At 40.1% G+C, this 20410-nt stretch overlaps 1 protein-coding gene across 5 annotated transcripts in view; it reads left to right on the top strand.

Moving 5' to 3' along the window:
• Nucleotides 1-13212, top strand: part of ACSL3 (acyl-CoA synthetase long chain family member 3) — a 49636-nt gene extending 36424 nt beyond the window's left edge. For 3 of the 5 annotated variants that reach the window (XM_085069656.1, XM_085069655.1, XM_085069658.1), the window contains exons 9-16: nt 84-155; nt 655-794; nt 1482-1654; nt 2241-2315; nt 2931-3122; nt 3858-3972; nt 7935-8092; nt 9004-13212. In XM_085069656.1, the coding sequence (XP_084925782.1) occupies nt 84-155; nt 655-794; nt 1482-1654; nt 2241-2315; nt 2931-3122; nt 3858-3972; nt 7935-8092; nt 9004-9167 (1089 nt within the window). In that variant the 3' untranslated portion in view covers nt 9168-13212. Of the gene's footprint in view, nt 1-83; nt 156-654; nt 795-1481; nt 1655-2240; nt 2316-2930; nt 3123-3857; nt 3973-7542; nt 7734-7934; nt 8093-9003 lie in introns of those variants that run through there. The other 2 variants (XR_014854090.1, XM_085069659.1) reach the window with 2 other exon arrangements.
• Nucleotides 13213-20410: the final 7198 nt, after the last annotated feature.

Raw genomic sequence — 20410 nt, 5'->3', positions numbered from 1 at the left:
ATTTCTTTAAAAACAGTAGAAATTTTGTTTCTCATGTTAAAGATCTTGAATGTGTCTGCTAGTAAACTTGTTCTTCACTTTAGTCCTCTAAAATAAAGAAAGGAAGCAAAGGGGATGTTACTACACTTAAGCCAACTCTAATGGCAGCTGTTCCGGTAAGTAACTGATGAATGATTTTAAAACCCTTTTTAAAAAATATAATTTAGAATTCAAGTTTTAGCAACAAAATTAATAAAATGACCATTTAAATAAAAAAGGTAGAGCCTTTGATATTAAGCTGGCTTAAAGTAATATTTTTGCTATTTATTTGTATGTTGGGGATAAACATTGGTCATACGAGCATCAACATTTTTCAAAGTTAAAATAGCAATAGGGATTAGATTCCCATTTTAATTAGCCATTTATTGTTTGTTACGGTGAATAAGTGGAATAGAGTTGGCAGCAGGCAGCTGGGGGTTTACTGCTGCTCCTGCCCAGATACTGCTTTTCTCCTTTCTGTGAACTTCTTGCTGTCTCTTAGCAAGGGAAGAGGAGGGAACCTGGGAATGGGGCTGTCAGCAGAAGCATACTTGAATTTCTAGGTGTTTTCTTTTTGCTATACTGAATTCAGGATTCTGTTTCTTTGAGTTAAAGTTCATCTTTTCACATAACTAGGAAATTATGGATCGAATCTACAAAAACGTCATGAATAAAGTGAATGAAATGACCAGTTTCCAGCGGAATCTATTTATATTGGCCTACAACTACAAAATGGAACAGATTTCCAAAGGTTACACTACCCCACTCTGCGATAGGTAATGTTAACTTTATTTTTAATGGCACCAAAAATCACTTATTACCACAGGAGCAGTATCTGGCTTTTGTTCTTTTCTTCATTTTATTACTGACACCTTGAACATGAATAAGTCTGTACTTAAGTGTAAATTGAAACAACAAATTTGTAGTTTGTGTGAGGGATTTAAATATTTACTGATAGAATTTGAGTGTTATTTAACTTGAAACAGATTGAAAATTCACATTTATTGTGTTTTCATCAGGAATTTAATAATAGATTTATACAGTTTTTGGGGAAGACAAGAAGTCTATTCTTATAGGAAACTGTAGACTTCACGTTTTCACAGAAGGGAGCCATGATATGTCTCAAACTGGAAAGAACCCATAAGGATCATTGAGCCTAACTTCTGGCTTCAATGAGAGTAAAGGATAATGTAATTACAGAATTTATACCATTTAAATGATTTTTGGGAGAAAATCACACAAGTTTACTGTCTCATTAAATCTGTGTTCTGAAACATTTAACCCATCTTCAAACTGATGGGTTCTGTACTTCTGAAAACTTCAATGTGCTCCTTTGGGGTTTTCTTTGGATGTCATGAAAAATGTAATTGAGCCCAGTGGAGACTTCCAGTTCAGATCCCAAGCCAGGTGCTCTCTCGTTTTGTTGGCAAGCACCAAAGTGTCCTTCTCCCTTTGCGTTTCAGCCTTATCTTCCGCAAGGTGCGCATGCTGCTGGGCGGGAAGATCCGCCTGCTGCTGTGCGGAGGAGCCCCGCTCTCGGCAGCCACGCAGCGCTTCATGAACATCTGCTTCTGCTGCCCCGTGGGACAGGGCTACGGCCTCACCGAGTCTGCTGGCGCTGGCACCATCACCGAAGGTGGGTGTCACCACACCCTGCTGGCCCTGGGGGTCAGCTCTGACCACCTGTCCCTTTGGTGCCACCAAACATCAGCAGAATGCTGCAATGCCGTCAATGCATAAAGCAGGGGGAGGTGCTAATTTGGATGCATTGTGCTAAAGTTGGTGACCTACATATAAAATGTATGTTCTCGTTTGTGATGGCACAACCCATTCTAGTGTGAATGGGATCTTGGCATTGTTGAATTTCCCACTTGAACTGAATAAATTTTTTCAGTTTTTTTAATGTATATTGATATGTTAGGAAGATAAATCTGCCTGCACCAGATTTTAATTTTATATAACAGATCCTAATTGTTTCAGTTGCCTTTTAGTAACTGACAGTATCTGTAAATGCAGCCATTTACCCTCATAGCAGGATAAGAGTTTTATCTGCATTACCTTAATAAATCCATTAGGTTTTATGGAAGTTTTGTTCTATGAATTAAAGTTCAAGAATAAGTAGCAGTTAATTTTCACTGAAGATGCAGGACAACAGAAGATTTTATTTTTTCTAATCAGTTTTGGTTTTGTTTTTCTGAAAATGCTCTTTTTTTAAATCCTAGTTTGGGACTACACTACAGGAAGAGTGGGAGCACCCTTGGTCTGCTGTGAAATTAAGTTACTGAACTGGGAAGAAGGTGAGAATTCCTGCATATGATTAAATTGTACTGTGTTTGTAAGAACTGTATTTTTCTATTGGGCTTTGCTCTGTAGCAATAATTAGATTATTTCTTGGCTATTTAGATTTTAAATGCTACTTTTGCCTATAAAAGTTTGCTCTTGGGGAGAAAAAAGGTAAAATAAATTCCTCAGTGTTTTCTAAAGGGGGAAATATCCAGACAGAAGCTGTCAATGCAAGTGGCATTTTGACTAGGTAGTATGCATGATACCTTCAGTTGCCATTAAGAAACTATTTTAAAATAATCTTCATAATATTATTCTTAAGGTCATTAAAATTGGCATGTAGAATGGAAGCTGAATTGATACATTATAAAAATACACATAATATATTTTGAAATGCATTTAGGGGATTTCCTTTCATTTTAGGCTTTTATGTGTATTGTAGAGTAGAAATACATAATACTTTAGGGTGTTTTTGCACTAATATGAAAAAAACTATTTTTTTTTAATTTGAGCCAGTGTGTGACACTGATAAAGCACATTACTTATTACTGCCAGAAGGATAGCACAGATTTTTGCTTTGGAATATGTTTTCATTCTTGTTAACTTAATAAAAACCCTCATCCTTTTAGGTGGATATTACAACACTGATAAACCATATCCTAGAGGTGAGATCCTTATTGGAGGACAGAATGTCACTGTGGGCTACTACAAAAATGAAGCACGAACCAGAAAAGATTTCACTGTTGATGAGAATGGGCAGAGGTGGCTCCATACTGGAGACATTGGAGAGTTTCATCATGATGGGTGTCTAAAAATTATTGGTGAGTTCATATACACACACATTTTTCAGGGTTGTGAAATACAGTAATTTAAAAAAAAATCCATATCTTGTCATGCAATCTAAAGCCTTCCCATGGATCCCAGGGAAGTTCTGATGTGTTAATGTAAACTTATGTGTTTTAGAAGATGATTTTTGGTTCATTTTGAAACAGTCTTAACACTGACTCCCTAAGTTAGTGAGACTGGGTAGTAATTAGAGAGTTAAGTATAAGCTAATTGAGTAGATAAACTGCCTTCTAGTGTATAATTTTGTACAATTGTGTACAATAACCTCAAGTCATTTGGGCTTAATTTTTGGTTCCTATTATTATTTTTTCAAGTAAAAGGTGAACACTTGCTCTTTAAATATTTATTTAGCTTGAAATAAATAACAAAATGTCATCCAATGGTGCATATCCTGACTTGTGGGTCTGGAGCAAAGAGCACAAAATGTGTGCTCCTGGCTAACAGTGGCTTTTCTGTAGTTCCAGTTGTCTTCCATGCACATGATGGTGCTGTCATATAGGAAATGCTGCTCTAAAGGCAGAAAATGCATGCAATTATAATGTCCTTCATTTTGGTGGGAGAGACAGAATGATAAAATGCAGAGTCTGGAAAGCTGACATTAAAGGTTTCTGGTACATTCACCAAACATGAGTCAGCCAGAAAAATCTAAAATCAATGTCTAAAAGTTTTGTCTTCTCTAATTAACACTTAATTCCTTTCTTCCTCAACAGATCGCAAAAAGGATCTTGTAAAACTGCAGGCAGGAGAATATGTTTCTCTTGGCAAAGTGGAAGCAGCTCTCAAGAATCTCCCACTGGTGGATAATATTTGTGCGTATGCAAGCAGGTAAGAGCAGCTGATAGTTTGTTATTGCTCTGTTCTTTGACTGTCCTCTTGAAGCCAAAAGCAAAATTATGTGCCACTCAATGTGTGGAATATTTTTAATCCGTTGAAAAATGGATTTTACTTATAATGCAACCAAATAACTCTATCAAAACTAAAATATCTGAAATCTGTGGTTTTATTTTTCCTTTCTCATTTGCTGTCATCATTTATTGGAAAACACCAATAATGAGTCTTTCATTCCCCTTTCCCCAGTCTGAAAAACAGCTGAGCTCTATTGCAGTAATTACAGACATCTCTCAAGCACTTTGGAAATCATTACCTTTACAAGCCCTGGGACACCTTGTTCCTTGCTGTGTTTAGTTGTGATCTGTCCTTCAGAGGAAGTACTCTGATGCTTCAGAGGAAGGTGGTGGAAAAAACCACCAACAGCCCAGTAGCTGGCTTGGGAGTTAGTTACTTTTCTTTAACCCCTGCTGTATGCCACCTTGAAGCTTGAGAGAAAACACACTGTAAATACTGTGCAAACTCACAATAAATGATGATCAAATGTCTATTTGCTTTCCACATTGACTAAAAATGAGATGATAAGGGCTCAAAAATATCTTAAGTTTCTATTTCTAGAATTTCTTTCCTCTGACACATATAAATGTACCTCAGGTGGTCTTTGTTTCCTGTCGACATTTGACGTTGATGTTTGTAAAGTTATTTGGGAGCTTTTAAATGACCAGAAATATTCTGATTTCTAGTATGGCCAAAAAATACCCACTTTACTTTGACAGAAGCCAGGACAAGCATACCAGAGAATTGCTCAATGGTAATAAATAAAAAAATTAATTTTTGGTTTGTTCACCTGGTTCTCTGTAATTTTGAGGAGTTTGTTATAACTAATGGTAGTCTTTCTGTAACTTCACTTTTAACAGTTTTGGATCAATAGGCTGGCATGCATTGGATATGCCACTGCTGAGAAAATTTCCATTCTATTGAGCTTTATTTGTGATTTGGACTCACTAAGTGAGTCTCATGTTTGCTTGCTTAGACAGCCTGAAGTTGTGACTGTTCCAAGCACTCTCTGTAATCTGTGAAGAAAGAGCTTCCTACATGTGATTTCTTCTCTTCCATGATTGCAGTTCACTATTGGACCTGTGCTACCAAATTTATATGTTAATTTTGCCAGGTCAGCATAACATTGGAAACTAAAATGCACTTGCCAGACAGACACTTGACTCTGATAGGCCATGTTGCATCGATTACTTAAAAATAGGAAAACCTATGAGCAATTTTTAAAGGTAATTTACAAACAAGAGTGAGTCCAGACCAAGGACAAACAAGACAAGACGTTCCAGATTGGTTTTTCTGTTGCTTCTGTATTTTTTCTTAATACTATTAATGTGTGTCATGTGGCCTAAGTAGCCATGTAACTGAGTCCCTGAATGATTGTCCATATGCACATTTCATTGTGGTTTTATGCTCACCTCAGCAGTCTGAGCTCAGAGAGATTTTGTAACGGTGCCTGTGACCTTTCTCAGATCTTGGCTCTCCTTATACTTTGCCTGGAAGATCTTGTATGCAGGAGGATTCTTTCATTTGTAGCTGTTCTGTCTCCCACGTGCGAAAGGACAAGGAGGGCAGACTTTTACAAATGGGTTTTAATATGTGATTTGACCTTAGATTTTAGGGTGCAAAGCTCCTCTGAACATGGTAGTAGGGAACCAGAATTGTTTACATGATATTGCCACTTCAAAAACTGTATTGACTTCAGACAAGTAAGTGAGATAAGGAATAAAACATTCACTGAAAGGAATCGTGATTAGACCTCTGTCAGGGGAGATGCCTACTGCTTTATCAACACTTCACCCACCCAAGACACATTAAGTGGGTTTCAAGCATCACCTCAGGAAAATGAGTAGCTCAGTTGCCTGAGGAATGAGCAAACATGAAAAAAAGCCTGCGGGAGTTCTCAGCAGTCATCTCAAGGAGATAAGAACCAGACTTTACAGAATAGAAACAGTGATATCTATATGTAGTGCCATTAAATATGTTTCTGACCATAAGTCTGAGAGCCATGTGTAAGTAGAATCATAAGCATGGCTAGGGAATGAGGCTGCCTAGCGTGGAACAGACATTTGGGCAAAATCTTTCAGCATGGAAGAGATGACTAAGGAGGTCCTGAGGGGCAAAGTCTGAAAATACCCACTTCATGCTGTTGTAATCACTGCCAAGACTGACAAAGGTACCAAGTACAAAAGATCTGCATAAAGAGCAGCGAGAGGGAAGTAACTGCTCTAGACAGAAGATGTACCTTCAGGATACCTCTCAAGACAAAGCAATGCTTTAGGATTAAAGCTGCAACAAGTGAAGATTTAACTAGAATGAAAAGCTACATGTTCTAGGAACTGTGAGCTCCAAGGTGTTCTTTCCAAGAAAAAAGCAGTTGGATGAACCTGTTTGTCCAGAACAAGTATGCTTCTACTCAAGGAGCTGAATTTTAGATGAACAGAATGTTTGATGCTTCCCAGCCAGCTGATTGCTTCTATATGCTGTTTATCCCTGGAGATGCTGGTGATACTGGATATGATCTTGAGCATGTCAAAGGCTACAGGAAGCAGGAACGAAAGTGCCAGAGTCCTTTGTGTTCCAGATGCCTTCATACACAATACATACACAGTAGGGAGCAGACCCTAGATGAAGTTACAAGGGCTCAGTACAGAGTGCAGCATGACTGTGCATGGGGGGAAAATGGAACAGAAGCAAAGGCAGAAGGTGAGATGAAAGCAGTAGTGATACTGAGGCTAAGATGAAATCCATGTGTAGCACATCTGAAGAGATGGACCTTGTGAAAAGAAATCAGGAGAAAAATGGCAATGTCTGGGCAGAGACCTGTGAAGGCATGATTTAGGAGGAAAGGGCACTGCTTAAATTTCTAAACAAACCTAAGAAAGGAAGCAAGACTACAAAGGAGACAAGGGGGAAAAAAGGTAACAGTCTGTGAATGAATAAATAGCTTCTATGGAAAAGAGAGGGACATCTGACTATTCTGATGTAAACTGCAAAGAGGAAGAGTCAGGAATTGCCATCAGGAACAGCTTATTCATGCTCTGAGTGATGAAGCATTGGCATTAGTGCTTGCTGATGTTTAAGAAAGATTTAGACAAACATCTGTTATGTCTGACCCTGCTTCAAGGCAGGTGAATTGATCAGGAGCTCTTCAGAGATCACTTTTAACTCTGGCTCTGTGATCTGCTTTGTTAGAGTATGTCAAGCTGCTGTGTGAGGTTCTGTGCACATTTTGCCTTAAATTTACATCATCTGCAAAACCTTGAATACCTGTTTCAGAGTGAATTGTTCTTTAGGGCCCAAAGCCTTTGAGATCACAACTTGCTATGTTCTGGGCACGTCAGGAGCAGACAAAGCTTGCCAACAGTAGAGTGAGCGTATGGACAATCACTTGAAAGAGAAAGAGAAGTCACTTCCTTTACAGAAGCAGGCCTCCTTTGAGATGTGTTGTGCATATGCTCATTCCACAACCTGCTCTCCAACCCCTCTTCACTGCAGTCCTCTACTCCTCTACAGTAACTGGATTCTGCAGTTGAGAGGAAACTGAGGTAGGGAAGCCGCACACCAGTCTCCATTCCGGGCTGCAGAGCATGAGGAGAGGCAGGGCGCAGTGACATCGTATGGGTACTGCTTCCCAAAGCTTTGGGCATGAGACAGTGGAATATGCATATGGACAGCACACCTTGAAGCAATCCAGTTACTGTAAGGTAAGTAGCTTCTCTTTCTACTTATTTTCAAGCAGGCAAAGGTAACTCATGTGCTATTTCAGGAAGATTATCAGGTGAACAAAAGCCAGCTGTTAAGAGCAATATCTCTGTATGAGGTGTAAAGCCCCTAACTTGAAATGTTATTTTTGAAGAGTTGTTTACTTTGCAAAAATTCATACTAAAGTACATTGTGCTTCTCAGTTTCCATTCTTATGTCATTGGATTTGTTGTGCCAAATCAAAAGGAGCTCGCAGAACTAGCCCGAAAAAAAGGATTTAAAGGAACCTGGGAAGAGATCTGTAACAGTCCTGAGATGGAAAAAGAGGTACTGAAGGTGCTAGCTGAGGCTGCTATGGCAGGTGAGTGGCTGGGTAGATGGTATCAACCTTGTGGACTCCACTGTCTGTAAAACAGATAATCACAGGCCTTAAAAATATTTCCTTGACTGTGTATATTTCATAGAACCTATAGGAAGCGAAATTTTCATAGTTAAAAACCCCAACAACAAAACATGAGTTGGGTCAGTCCTTTTGTTTTGTGGAGCTGCTTTTACTGTGGCAAATAGTTGAGGAAAGAATATTAAAAAAAGGGCAATCTTAACAAGTACAGTTCTGTGTATGTGTCTGGTGTTCTTTAAGATGTTCTGTAGTATCTTGTTTGCCTTAGCTGCTGGTCCAAAAACAATGTGGGCCACCTATAGGTCCTAATCATAATATGTGTTGGGTATCAGACAGTCTCACATGCTCCATACCAGTGCAGAGTTGAAATAAACCCACAGTGACAGGGGCACTTACTTGCATCTGAAGGATTTCCAAAACCAAAGCAGCATCTTTTTGTAGTTAGTAATTTTCAGAAGACTTTCCCTTACATTGACTCCTCTAGCCACATTTGAAAGTTACTCAGCTATTCTGTATCAGTGTCCACAGTATCTCATGGTGAGTTGTGTAGCTCAACCTGTTTGTGTGAAGAAATGCCTTGTTTGTCCCAAGCCTTCTATCTGCTCAGTTCTGCTGAGCTCTGGTCTGGGACAGGCAGTGAACAGTCCTGGGGGTGGTTATGACTCTGTCAGTGTGGATTATACCTCCCCACCAGTATCTTTTCCGTGCTAATTGGCCCCAGTCTGTCAGGCTGTGGTGGTGCAGAGTGAAGCAGTGACACAGCGATATTTTGTTTGTTCTTCATGCTTTTCTGTGTCAGAGTACAATTTTGTGCTTCATTTTAGGAAAATGGTTACATTTTGGTTTAGTGTTAAAAATACTTCTTTTTACAGCTAACCTGGAGAAGTTTGAAATCCCACTGAAAATCCGTTTGAGCCCTGATCCTTGGACCCCAGAGACTGGTCTGGTGACAGACGCGTTCAAACTAAAACGCAAAGAGCTCACGGCGTTTTATCAGATGGACATTGATCGAATGTATGGAAAAAATGTAAAATAATCCTCCTCTGCACCACTTTGCTACGATGAGCTTGGATCAAATAGGAAATACTTGAATTGCCTGTCTCAACTCAACACTTGAGATCAACACACAAAACCACCATTCCTCATTTCCAGCTTAAACTGTTCTTTCTAATGACATCACCATGATGACTGGCAAGTTTAGTAAAATGTTATGGCAGCAAACTTGTGTCTGTCTCCTTTTTTCCAGTTTTCTCTGCTATCTTGTCAGTCTGTGGATTTTCCCAGGTCTTTTTGGGAAACCATGATTCTGAAGCCTCAAGTTTTTAAACATTTATAAATCCTGTATAATGTTTTATTTGTATCTTTAAAATTTGGATGTATATAGAGAGAACTTGGCTATATAAGAAATGGTTATACTGGGGGCCTTTTTTTACCTAATTATTTAAAGATAAGAAGGTATTGATGTTGTGACATTATGTACATTGAAAATGCTTGTAACGAAATAATTGTTGAACAGAGGACCAGGTTATTTGCTGCTGTGCTATTTTTCTGTGTAAATCTGAGGGAGAAAATGTTTGACATTCCAGCTTGTGTAATACACCTTCAATATGTGCCTAATGGTTACTTTTATTTGTATGTGAAAATGGAAGGGTGGTCATGGCACAGCTCTGCCTCGAGGCAGGTACTCTTGCAGGTGTTAGTTAAAGCTCCTTTAATACAGAAGATGCTATTAACACAGCAGAAGTTAAACCTAAGAATAATCTCTCAGATACAGAAACTCCTTTTTTAAATAGCTCGTGACCATTTCATCCAGAGTTGAATTGTGTAGTGCTAGTATGAATTCTGATCATTAATTTCACCTAACACTTTACAAGCTTGACAGTGTCCTTTTAGCAGAGGGACTGTAGCAACCTTCCTCTTTTCTCATTAGGTTTGGACATTACGCTGGGTTTGCTCTTTCGTTGTTTGTGAAGGTTTGGCAAGACCCCTGCACTGCCCTAGCTGCAACCCATATCTTACTGGGGGGGATTTTTAAAGTCATAATGTCAGTTATGTTCTCAGCTCACACAGTGCCTAGCTGCCCTTTGTGCCATTAAAAATCTCCCTTTGGTTCTGTTCCTTTGTGTAGTACTTTTTGCTTTAAAAACAGATACTGAAGCATTTGTCAGCCAGAGTTATCTGTGTTGCTTGGTCTGTTACACCCAATTCTTACTTTGGGAAAGAGTCTTAATTTCTGTTTCACAAGAGGGTCATGGATATTTTTTGAAAAAAATATGGGGGTTCTTCTTCAGTGAGTGTTCAGATTTGTTTCAGATGTGAATTTTATTTTCAAAATATTTCTGGGAAGAATATTCAGGGTTTCATGAGAATGTGAAAAGGCATATATCAGTCAACCTTGTAATGGAGCAAATATTAAAATGGCTTTAATTTGGAGATTACTCTCATTTGTATCATTTACTTGTAGTACTAAATCTCGAGGTCCTGATGCTCACTTAGTCCCCTGCTATGGTAGCACAGAGTAATGCTGAAGGACAGAAGCTTAGTTTGGGAGAGGGAGTTCATGCTGTTTGTAACATGAGATTTTGGGAGGTATTTGATAGGCAAATTCTCATTTTATAAACCACTGAGATTTTAATTAATGCTCTCCATTGATTATAAAAAGCAGATTCATAGGAGTTGAAGGCTATTAAGCAGGTTCCCTGTACTTCAGTTTTGATGAAACAGGGAGGTGGTTTGTGCTAATTGTGGATTTACCTGGCTCTGCTGTCCATGGAAAACTGTTAACATTAGGTAAATTTCGGTGTAAAAGTAATCAAATGGAAATAAAAGCAACAAAAAGAAATTGGAACCATAGTTTTGAGATTACTGTCTTTAGATCTCCAGATCATAAATGAAAACTTTCTGGCAAATAAAGACAAATGTTGAAAAATAACTGAAGAATCCTAATGTGGAAAAATTGCCAAGGCTGTAGGGAAGTGTCACACCATATATTAGACATTACTAACACTTAAATTTGTATCTGTGCTCCATCAACAGGTTCTTAAATAGAACTAAGCACAGACTGTACATTGTTCAAATATTTTTGTGATTTTTAGTGAAAACTAATAAATTGCTGAAGTACTATGTATATCACTTGGTGCATTGTGCAGCAGATTTAAGAAAATAAATCTGCTTTTGGTTAAACAAATTTGAAGTTAGTATTTTATTCTGCTAAGGGTTTAAATCCTCTTTGGAGAAATTGCATAAATGAAACTTTTAAAATGGTTTGGTAATCGTAGTTTTAATTTTTTTTTTCTAATGCAGTCACAAGATGGGGTTGCAGTCTAACTGTGCATTTGATTTTACTATTCAGGTTTATGTCCAAAATGGATGTGGTATATATAGTTCCTCCTTCATTAGGCATCAGGTTCATTGTGGACATTTATTTTTTTCTACAGAATGTGAAAACAAAGCAGTTCATTAAATTTAGTCTCAGCGCTGGAGATAGAAAGACTTCTAAAAATCTTTGTGATGAGTAAGGTTTTTTTGTTTTGTTTTCTGACAAAAGACTCCAATACTGCTGGATTCTGAGCACTTCCATGTCCCATTGAGGCCACCTGTGCTGTGTGTGCTGGGGAGTGACAATGGCTGTAATGGGATTTCAGTCAGGCTGCAGTTCTGGTGTGGAGCTCCCTCCCTCCCTGCCCTGCTCCTGTGAGCTGCCAGGTCCTTCTGGCTGCCACCTCACCCGGTGCTCCTGCACTGCTGAGCTCAAGGACAACTTCTGAGGCATTTGTTCCAACCCTGCAGAGATGCTCTGCTTCCCAGATGGGAATTTCCCTTTCTTTTTTTTTTTCTTTTTTTTTTTTCCTTTTTTTCTCCTTTTTTATTTTGTTTGTGGTTTTGTTTGGTTTTTTTTTGTTTGTTTGTTTTTTTGGCTTGTCTTCCCACGCCCTGTGTAACAAGAACAAAAGTACCTGCTGGAATGCACTGCATGAGTCCCAAAGGCTGTGGGCAGCCATACAGGAACTGGGAAGTGAATATTTGGGAGGAATGGTCTCTGTCATGTGGGGAGTTTTGTAGTGGGAAGAGCTGTAACTTTAAACAATCTGAGTTCAAACTAAGAGCAAGGGGCATATACCTCACCTGAAGGGCCCCCAAAAGAGGGGGATTTTTAACACAACTTTTGTAAATACAAACTTACCAGGTCTCTCAATCATTGGAAATTGTAACTACTTACTCTGTCGTGAAAATCTATGTATTTCATTATTAAAACGGTTGACCAAGAAATTCCAGGGATGCTGTGAATATCTTTTAAGTTCCACAATTCCTTAAAAAAATTACCAGGACTTTAGGCTATTATTCGATCTAGATGTCGTAAGTGTACTTTGCAGAACACGGTCTTTCTGGGGTAGGTAGGAAATCCACAAGTGGCATGTCAGAAAAGACAGTGCAAGTTCACTGCTGCTGCTGCTGCAGGTCTCAGGCAGGAGCATCACCTCCGTGGGGAGCTGTAGCTGAGCAGTGAAAAATTCTGCTGAAATGGAAGTGAAAAACAATGTATGGCTGGAGCTAAGAACATAACATGTACCTCCATCCCTCTGCTGTACAGACAGGATGCAGAGAAGGGTATGGAATCGAAACCATACATTAAGAACAACCTGGTAAAGCTCATAAGTTTATGCAGAAATTGCTATAGGACAGAAAATTCCTTTGCAATAACCTTTGTCCTGCGAAAATTCACAAACTTTTTATTCTGTACTAAAACTACGTTTAGGTGATGCAATGCAGCATTTTTAATTTTTATTTACTGTGGTGGTATTAACTACTTTGGACTCGGTATAAAATCGTGTACATCTGTTTCTTTACTGGTGAGAGGAACAATTTTCAACTTGCCTACACCTTGGACCAGGCTGAAACATTAATTGAATGAGCAGTTGTATATTGCTGTAATGGGTTATTTAATGTAAACTCATTTTCAATGTGATCTTGGTTGTTACTATGAACTGCCTGAACATTGTATATCCTAATTGAGTTATATTGTATGAATTATTTATTTGTAATTGGATATCATGTTTCAAAAATAAAATTAATTTCACAAATTGGGCCCTGTATGTCCAATTTTTTCAGTGGTACATGGTTGATAATATAGAAATGTGTTTGTTATTGTCAAATTTGTGTGGCCTTTTGGGACTGAATGCAGGAGCAGGAGTTGCCAGGTTAGCCTGGATTTTCAGTGCCATTTACCTGGCTTTAAAAGCACTGGCTGTGGCAATACCAATGGAAAGCTGTAAGTTTATGACATTTTTTTCCTATCAAAGTGTGCTAGGACTTGCATTTGGTGTGTAATTTTCCTTAAGTTTGTGTGTTGAAGGGTCAGATATTAGATGTTTGCAGTTGGACTTAAGAGCTCTTGAGCACTTAAATTTCAAGTTTTGATTACAAGCTCACAAGCCACTGCTGGTAACAGTCCAGCCTGGAGGCATCTCAACAGAAGCCTCTTTTTCCTTTTTTTGTGTCTCTATTTACAGGTTCTCCAAATACCTAGAGTCATAGTGCTGACAAAATGTCAAACCTCCCTGCTGTATAGCTGATATTTTTTTTTATCCCCTTAACCAGCCATGAGAAGGCTCCAGCTTCCTCTGGATCCAGTTATATTCAAAGCAGTTGTTTTTTTTTCCTTTCAAAAATACTGGGGGTTTTTAAGGCTGGAAACTTCTTATTTCAAATAGTTTAGGATGATTCACTTAAATTGATTTTTTTTTTTCCTTTTTTTGTTTAGCTGAAGCTGAACCTGGGTACCAGAGCTGGTGGCAGTGGGGCTGTCTGCCCATGGCTGGAGGGATAGTTCGTGTGGGTGGCTGAATATTTGAATCCCTAGCCCCTGAATATCTATATATTCCAATGTACCCTTTCCCACTTTATTACAGGAGTGTGTTAATTTTTTTTCTCTAAAACTGTGATGCTTTTTATTGGTTCCAGTGTTGGCTAGGGTGGTTTGTTTTTTGTTTTGGTAATTATTTGCAGATGATTGAGAGATGACTTCATGAATGTAAAAGTTAAACTTCAATGGAAAAGTTTATATGGCTTACTATTGATGTGCAATCACAGTAGTGTTTGGCAGCAAGCCTGGTGGCTGGTGACCTTTATCCCTCTGAAATGCTGAGATTTTGACATAGATCCTTACATTGCATAAGTTTCCTTACATAAAGTAAATTTCCATTGAGTTTCTACTACTTCAGGCTACAATGGCTGGGGGAGAAAGAAGCATCATTTTGAAATATTAAATTATTAATAGCAAAAGTGACTGTCTATCAAATTCCCATGAAATTTATTGTATCCCAACCTGGTAAAACATCCTGGATGCTTAGCTAATAATACAAGCTTTGCGTTAGAGATTTATCTTAATGATGCTGGTCAGATACCATTCAGTTCTTTTGAAATAAGATTTGTGTCAGGGATTTTTCTGCAAACTCTCTATTTTTGGTATGTTTCCTAGTACCATGCTTGTATAATTGTTTTTCAATCTTAAGCATACAGCTTAAAAGATTGAAGAATGATTTGGAAAGCATGGTTCCTGTTATGTAGTGTAGTTGGAAGGTAGGCTGTGGATGTTTAACAAGCTGTAAGGAAACTATTTGGTAAAACTCACGAAGCATTTTATGTTTCATCAGTTCTCTGGATCTCACACACGTTTACTGGGTATTTCTGCCAGGTTTCCTGGAAATGAAATGCTTTTGCTTAATTTTGTTGCAATGCAGGACTTGGTCTGTTCCAGCTAAAGCAGTGTAACGTAATTAGCAGGAAGGCTGAGAATGCTGATGAGCAATCTGGACTGTTCAGCATCTCATCCTCTTTCCTCCCCTTCTTGCCAAAGTTGCGTAAGAGCCATACAACAATAGGGGGAAGGAAAAAAGGGAGATTCTTCGAGTGATTTCTGTATCAAAATGGGTTGATAAATGATTGATTCAGTGCAGCTCCAGTGGGATATCTGCCTGTGCCTGTGTATTCCTTGGGCTGACAGGTAAATGTTGTGCAGGTGACCTGCAACAGAGCAAACTGAGGGCCAGAAGATTTGGGGTTTTCCCTTCATGGTGCAGATCAGCATGGAGCTTCTGAGGGATGGTGGGTCCTGCTGCACTGTTTGACATCTCTCCAAGGATATCATGAGTAAAATGCGCTAAGTTTCTTTCAGAAATTTCTTTTATTTTTATTTGAACTCTTGATAAACTTGCTCAATATTTTTTTGAAAGTGTCTCCCATACAGTTATTCCTCCATGTGCTCAGTAATGGATTGTCTGGGGTTTTCCAGGACTGGCAGGTGGCAGGTCTGGTTGAGGGCAGCATGTTGCTGATGGGGAGTGTGTCCCCTTGTGTTTTGCAGTAATTTTCCTAATGTTTTCATAAATAGGTGAGATTTCGAACTTTCCCCAGAATTTTTCCCACTGCTACTAATGGATACTTCTTTTTAAATAACTTTTCAATTTCCTTCTATCAGTTTTATTTTCTACTAGTAACTGTTTGGATGGGTTTTTAGGGCCCAGGCTAGTCTGGGATGATTGAAGACTTCACTCCAACAATTCCAAGTATTTGGATTATAATTATTTCCATCTGTTTGTCTTTGTTTATTTACTTTTTCAAGAAAGTTCCAGTAGTAGTCAGAACAGCTTTATTGTGATAGAAATTTCTAGCCCATTGTGATTTGCAGATTCCTGTGTTGATTCAATGCAGCAAAGCCTTAGAAAGTCTCTTTAGGAGCACAGGCTGACACCATTTCACATTTTCTTTCCCTGTTAGGGCTGAGATTACAGCCAACTCCCTGTCTTCTTTCAACTTTCATTTGATTAAGACCCGTTTTAAAATTGTTTGGTTGCTTCTCTTTGTGCTCATATTATTGTCTCTGCATCTCTCTGGGTCTCCAGGTCTCCCCTTGTCTGACCAGAACTGGTGCTTTAGGAATGTCACAGGGGCTGTTGGCCAGGGTGGGCTCCTGATCCGATGTTTTCCAGGAATTTGGCCTCGGTGCTGAGCGGCTGCGTGCAGGGAGAGCAGAGCAGAGCTGTGTTTTCCCAGGGAAGGGCTGCAGCCCACGTCACCTCTGCTCCCTGCCGTGCTGAGTCAGGGCTGCGCCAGACCCCGCCAGGCTAAGGGAGCTTTTCCTCCTGACAGCAGGAGCCTTTGCACTAAGCTCAGCCCTCGTAAACAGTGACTTTGTGCAGTGAAGGACTCTGCTGTGCTAGCCTTTAGCAGAGGCTTCAGGGAATTATACCCAGCTTCCACCATTCATAGTCCTGCTTTGGTTTTCTTCCCTATTAGTATCTTCTTTGCCCTTTTTTTTCTTACTATGACGCTTTGATTTTGCTGCCAAGGCCTTTCTCATAGTTTTCAGAGAGAAATAGCTTTAAAGATTGATACATCTCAAATGCTTGCATCATCTCCACGTCTGGTATCTTACTCCTAATTTATAAATCATTTTTAAAATCAGAAGCATGCGTCAGTTGTGGCAAAAGGCTTTCTGCATCCACTGAGTTCGCAGAACTCTTGTCAAAGTGTTTATCTAAAGACTTTAATTCTCTTCATTATCCCCTCCCTTTGTCTGTTTCATTCTGTATCTTATACCTCAAGCTGCTTCAAGGAGTTTTTTGATGTGATGTAACCAGGCATCCCTTCTGGAGGTGTTTGCAGAGGTGGGAGCTGTGGGCTGGAGCAGCCTGGCTCCTCTGCAGCTGCACAGGCCACCCACCTTAGTCGTGGGCTCCCCAGCCAGGGTGGGGTGCTGGGGACATCAGCAGACCAGTGTCACAGAGCCCCTGGTCCCTGCAGCCACTCTGGGACTGAATGCTCCTGCAGCACTGAGGGAATCAGAAACTCACACCATATGAGGTTGGGTCATTTACTTGAATTCTTTTTTATTTCCTAGGCTAATGAACTGAAGTGTTTGAAGTTTCAAAGCAAAAAGTCTCTACTAATATTTCTCTGCTGGTCCATGTTATGGTCTTAAAAGGCAGCTATGTGAATATCTTGGGTCTGAGTGCATTCATTCCCTGAAACTTCAGTGTAAGAAAATTCAGCTGACAGTAGGTATGATGCTGGAGCTGACTCAGTTTTTTCTTTTCAGTCACTAGGCAAAATAAACCCCACAACCTTAGAGGGAAATGGTGGGAAATGTTTGTAGCTCGTCAATGACTCAGTTACGATAGCACTTGCGTGCAGCAGATGACTTGGTGAGCAGCAGTGACATTTGTTTTCCTGTGAATTAGGGAATCTCCCACAAGAGCAAAGACCCATGGTTCTGACATGATTCCCTCACATTTTGGATCAAGAAAAAAGCAATACCTATAATTATTGTAAAGAACTATCTTCCCAGTCCAACTTTATTTATTTTGAAAAGATTTTGACTGTATTTCACAACACCAAAGCAAAAAAAAAAAAAAAAACTTTATCTCTTCTTAATACATCCTTTGTAATTTTCCTGTTGTAGGGAGAGCCCCTGACCTCCCTGGAGGTCAGCTTCCTCCCGAGCAGTGACCCAGTTGTGTTTTCCTCTCAGTCCTGGAGCAACTGGCTTGTCCAGAGACAGAATGAAGGGTGCAAGTCAGAAATCTCCACTTCTCACACCCAGGTATTGCCACCCCAACCTCAACAAAATGTGTTTGTTTGGGGTTCTTTTACCTCTTTTTTTATGCCTGCAGTATTTTTTTCCTAGATGCAAAGATTTTCTTATTTCACCCATTTTGAAGGGTAATATCAAGTTCAGGTGAAATAAGATTTGACACAAATCTACCTGAGGGTGAGAATAGCCTGGTTGCTGCAGTAGAGGTTGGACATTTCTTATGCTGTTGTCTCCCTGCAGGAGCCTTGACATTCATCTCCCTCTGCCACTGTTACCTTCCTGCCGAGGGCTAAACACACGGATTGAGCATTACCAATGTAAACCCTGGAATATCCAGCCCAGGAAACATGGTCATTACTGAATGTTGTAGCTTTGCTCAGACTCAGAGATCTATGGGGCTGATTTCTCCACTGTGGATTTAGTGTTGCAGAAGCAGCAGCATTTCACAAGTGCTGTGATTGCATCCTAGGGGAAGAGTAGGGTCAAAGATAGCAGCGTTTGTGTCAGAGCAAAGCAATGGGGTGAGATGAGGCTGGCTGGAATTTTTTATTCTCCCCAGCCTTGTCCATGCTGGGGAGTAGCAGTGCTGCCTGGGCTCAGCAGCAGGGCTTTCCCCAGCCCCAGCCTCGGGATGCTGATCCCAAAAGCTTTGTTCGGGATGAACTTTTCCTGTCTGAACCTCTGCTCAAGTCATCTGTGTTTTGAACAAAATGGGAAAGGGCCTGAGGAGTGCTGAGGCTGTGCTGTGACCTTCCAGGGGAGGAGGAGGTGGAGGGACCCAGCTGTGGATGTAAGCAGGGAGAGAGATCTTGTTAACACTCGAGGGAGAGAGAGGTGGAAACATGGGAACTCGTGGTCATGTCCGTTTTTAAAGTTTTTTTGCACTTGCTAACTCTGAGCAAGTTGTAATTCAGAATTCGCAACTCAGATCCCCAAATGATTAAAGTAATGGATTTAAGATTTTATTTTTCTGGTTTCCTGGTTATCTGAGGCATGCAAAAGCCATGGGCTAAACCTAATTTGACTGCTTGCAAGAGCAAGCAGCTTTTTTCTCTTGTCCTGTTTTCTTACAGCAGCCTCGAATCCTTCTGGAGTAAAAGCCGACGGCAGAAGATTATTAGCTGAAGTTAATGGGGAGTCAGAAGTGTGAATGGTGTCTTGGCAACAGCTCAGTAGTGCCAGATGAGTATCTCAGTGCTGCGAGGCATCTGCTTAAATGAGGGATTGATAACACAGGTCCTGCTTAAGGGTGCCTGTGAGTCACACAGACTGAGTTTTGAACACCCCCAGTCAGGGACAAATTTCCGGTATTAAAAATCCTGGTACAGAGGGATTGCTGCTGCTCGGTTTTCCTTGCACTGTCACTGCCTCCCGGGAAGGAAGCCTTTATCTTTCATCTTCTGGAAGTAGTATGGGGTTCCTCATTTGGTTTTTATTTATGTTTAGTGTGTATTAATTGTTGCCACTTTATTGTTATAACAACAGAAACCCAATATGTTTTGTCTGTGATTTGTTTTGTTAACGAGCTCATGAGGTTTTGCCGCTTGTTTTTAAAGCTAGATTAAAGCCTCTCCTAAGCTTAGTTCAACAGAAATAGCCCCGGAATTCTGCATTACTGTGTGTAATTGGCTGCATTACATTCCCTTATTAATTAAAACGCTGGCGTCAAGGATTGGGAGTGTGTGCCCTGCCCCGGGTGGCCTCTGCATCCCTCGGTGTCATGGCAATCTCATCTCCGTGCTGCGCCGTTCCTGAGCATCTCTCGTAGCCATGGCAACCCGGGCTGGTAGGGAAGGCCAGGCTGGGATGTGCAATTCCTCCCTCTGGAGTCATTGCTCTCCAGGTGCTGCTGCTGTCTATGGCACTGGCCTGGCACGTGGATTTCTCCATGTGATAATGAACCTTCATGGTTGTGACTTGACCAGTTCTGAAATAAAGACTTGAGTGAGATAAGAAGAATTAAATGAAGATGCTATTAAAATCGAGGTCAAAGCTTAGGCTCACTTTATTCATAAGACTTCTAATATCTTTAATTTAGCAAATTGGCTGCTTTCCTGAGCTAAATTACAGCAAGGCACTGGGCAATTTATTTGAAATGTCTGAGCGCTGGGTACTCAAATGAATGTCTACATTTCTTTTTTTTCCTTTTTGAGATTCATCAGACCCTGAAACCAGCTGGGGAGGGGATGGATAAAAAAGACATGAACCAAACACTAAAAAAACTAAAAAGACAATTTTTGTTTTTGTGATGACCTAGACTTCCCCACACTGAGATTTTCAGTGATGAGATAGGATCTATTCCAACTCCCATCTGTAGGAAAGCTGTTGTGGTTTGCTGAATACCAAAGAGAGTCCATGTGGGTTGTGTTTGAGAGGGAGCTGATGGCAGAGATGTACCACAGACCAGCAAACATTAACCTGTGAGACCCGGAGATGGCTGCAAAGGGGACAGATGTGTAGGAACACAAATGTGGTGTTCTGGGGCACAGTGAAGAGGTGAGCAACCCCTGCTGCTATCAACATCAGTGGGATGTGGGGTTATGAGGCAATTTAAAGAGCTGAGTTGGTGGGAATCCTATGTAGAAAAGGATCTTGGTATTAAAGCCAAAGGGCAGAATATGATTCACTTCTAGAAGAACAAACCAACCCAGCAACTTCAGTGGGAAATGATCTCTGTGTGGGATTGC

This window comes from Lichenostomus cassidix, chromosome 9, assembly GCF_008360975.1.
Source record: "Lichenostomus cassidix isolate B80296 chromosome 9, HeHo_3.0, whole genome shotgun sequence".
In the NCBI taxonomy this organism is placed as follows: Eukaryota; Metazoa; Chordata; class Aves; order Passeriformes; family Meliphagidae; genus Lichenostomus; species Lichenostomus cassidix.
This window is presented reverse-complemented; position numbering and strand designations above follow the sequence as displayed.